This window comes from Poecilia reticulata, linkage group LG7, assembly GCF_000633615.1.
Source record: "Poecilia reticulata strain Guanapo linkage group LG7, Guppy_female_1.0+MT, whole genome shotgun sequence".
NCBI classification, from domain to species: Eukaryota; Metazoa; Chordata; class Actinopteri; order Cyprinodontiformes; family Poeciliidae; genus Poecilia; species Poecilia reticulata.
The window spans coordinates 25,438,386-25,439,645 of NC_024337.1; the positions used below are offsets into that span (position 1 = coordinate 25,438,386).

Here is a 1,260-nt window from a genome sequence, read left to right on the forward strand (position 1 = left end):
TATATATATATATAGATGCACATTGATTTTCAAGTTAAACGATTTCTGGTTACAATAATTGTATTATTGTAAACTCATAACCTTAAGGAAGGACGTATGAAAAGGGGGACTGTTTTTTTACTTCAATGTAGAAAATAATGTTTTTTTAAATTCATGTCCTAGTCAAGTATTAACATATAAACCATTCAAATATATACAACCTAAATACAAGCAAGTTCATGTCATTGACACAAGAAACACACGTCTCATATTGCTGAATGTATTTCTACAGCCTGTTCAATTAGCCAGCCAACAGCTGCTGGATCAATACAATTGGAGGCTTTGCCTGTATGCTGGTTATAACCCGGACAGAGACCGTAATAATAATATTATAGTTGGAAGGCAACCACAAAACAACTGACTCAAAAACACACAAGCTGTCCTCCAGAGGTTGGACATTAAATAAATCTGACTAAGATGCAAATATACCAATTTAAAAAGTAACTAGTGATTTCATACATTAGTGAAATTAAACAAAAGTACAAAAATATCTGTGCATTCTCCACATACCTGAGAAGAGAGATCTCGCCATTCTGCATCTCCTTGGTCATGCACAGTGACACTTCGAACTCCTCCCAAGATGACATTCTTTGCGATCTCTACTCCAAGTCCTCTCATTCCAGAAATGAGGACATTGGAGTTCTGCATGCGCTTCATTGCTTCATGGCCCAGCACATATCTGGAGGAGGAGTCCGACGACATTTAGTAAATCAGAACAAAAGCCAAAGCAAAAAAAACAAACTATGTGTGCATAGCAGGATGACTTACAGTTGTCTTGAGTACAGGCCTTCATCAATCTCAGCATCATTGCCATTCTTAGCCATGCCCTGTGAAGAGACAGCAGCGAGCAAATTAAGTATATGTGAAAATGAAGAGTCGATTGAAAGGTTAATTTATTTGCACTTACGTTTGCAGGTGTATGGGACAGATCAGTTCTGACAGAGTTAGAGGAGGAGCAGTGGGATCCCGTCTTCGTCTCTGTTCCTGACAAGCGACGCTTCTTGGACAGCGGCGAGCTGGACATCTGTGTCAAAGTGCAAATACTATTCACTCCCTTACAGTAAGAGCAGCTGAAATTGTAACTTATGACATTAATATTTGATAAGCAACATTATTTTTTCTATTTTTAAACTGAACAAAACTTCATTTGAAATCTTAACATTAAACCTGTAATACTCGAGTTGCAATGCCATCAAAACAATAAAAGCAACGCTATATATA

The 1,260-nt window shown here is 37.3% G+C and overlaps 1 protein-coding gene across 1 annotated transcript in view; it reads right to left on the bottom strand.

Moving 5' to 3' along the window:
* Nucleotides 1–1,260, bottom strand: part of uba1 (ubiquitin-like modifier activating enzyme 1) — a 22,328-nt gene that overhangs the window by 18,161 nt on the left and 2,907 nt on the right. The window contains exons 2-4 of the mRNA XM_008414694.2: nt 947–1,063; nt 808–866; nt 550–718 (exon numbers count right to left, since the gene is read on the bottom strand). Coding sequence (XP_008412916.1) covers nt 550–718; nt 808–866; nt 947–1,063 — 345 coding nt within the window. The remainder of the gene's footprint in view (nt 1–549; nt 719–807; nt 867–946; nt 1,064–1,260) is intronic.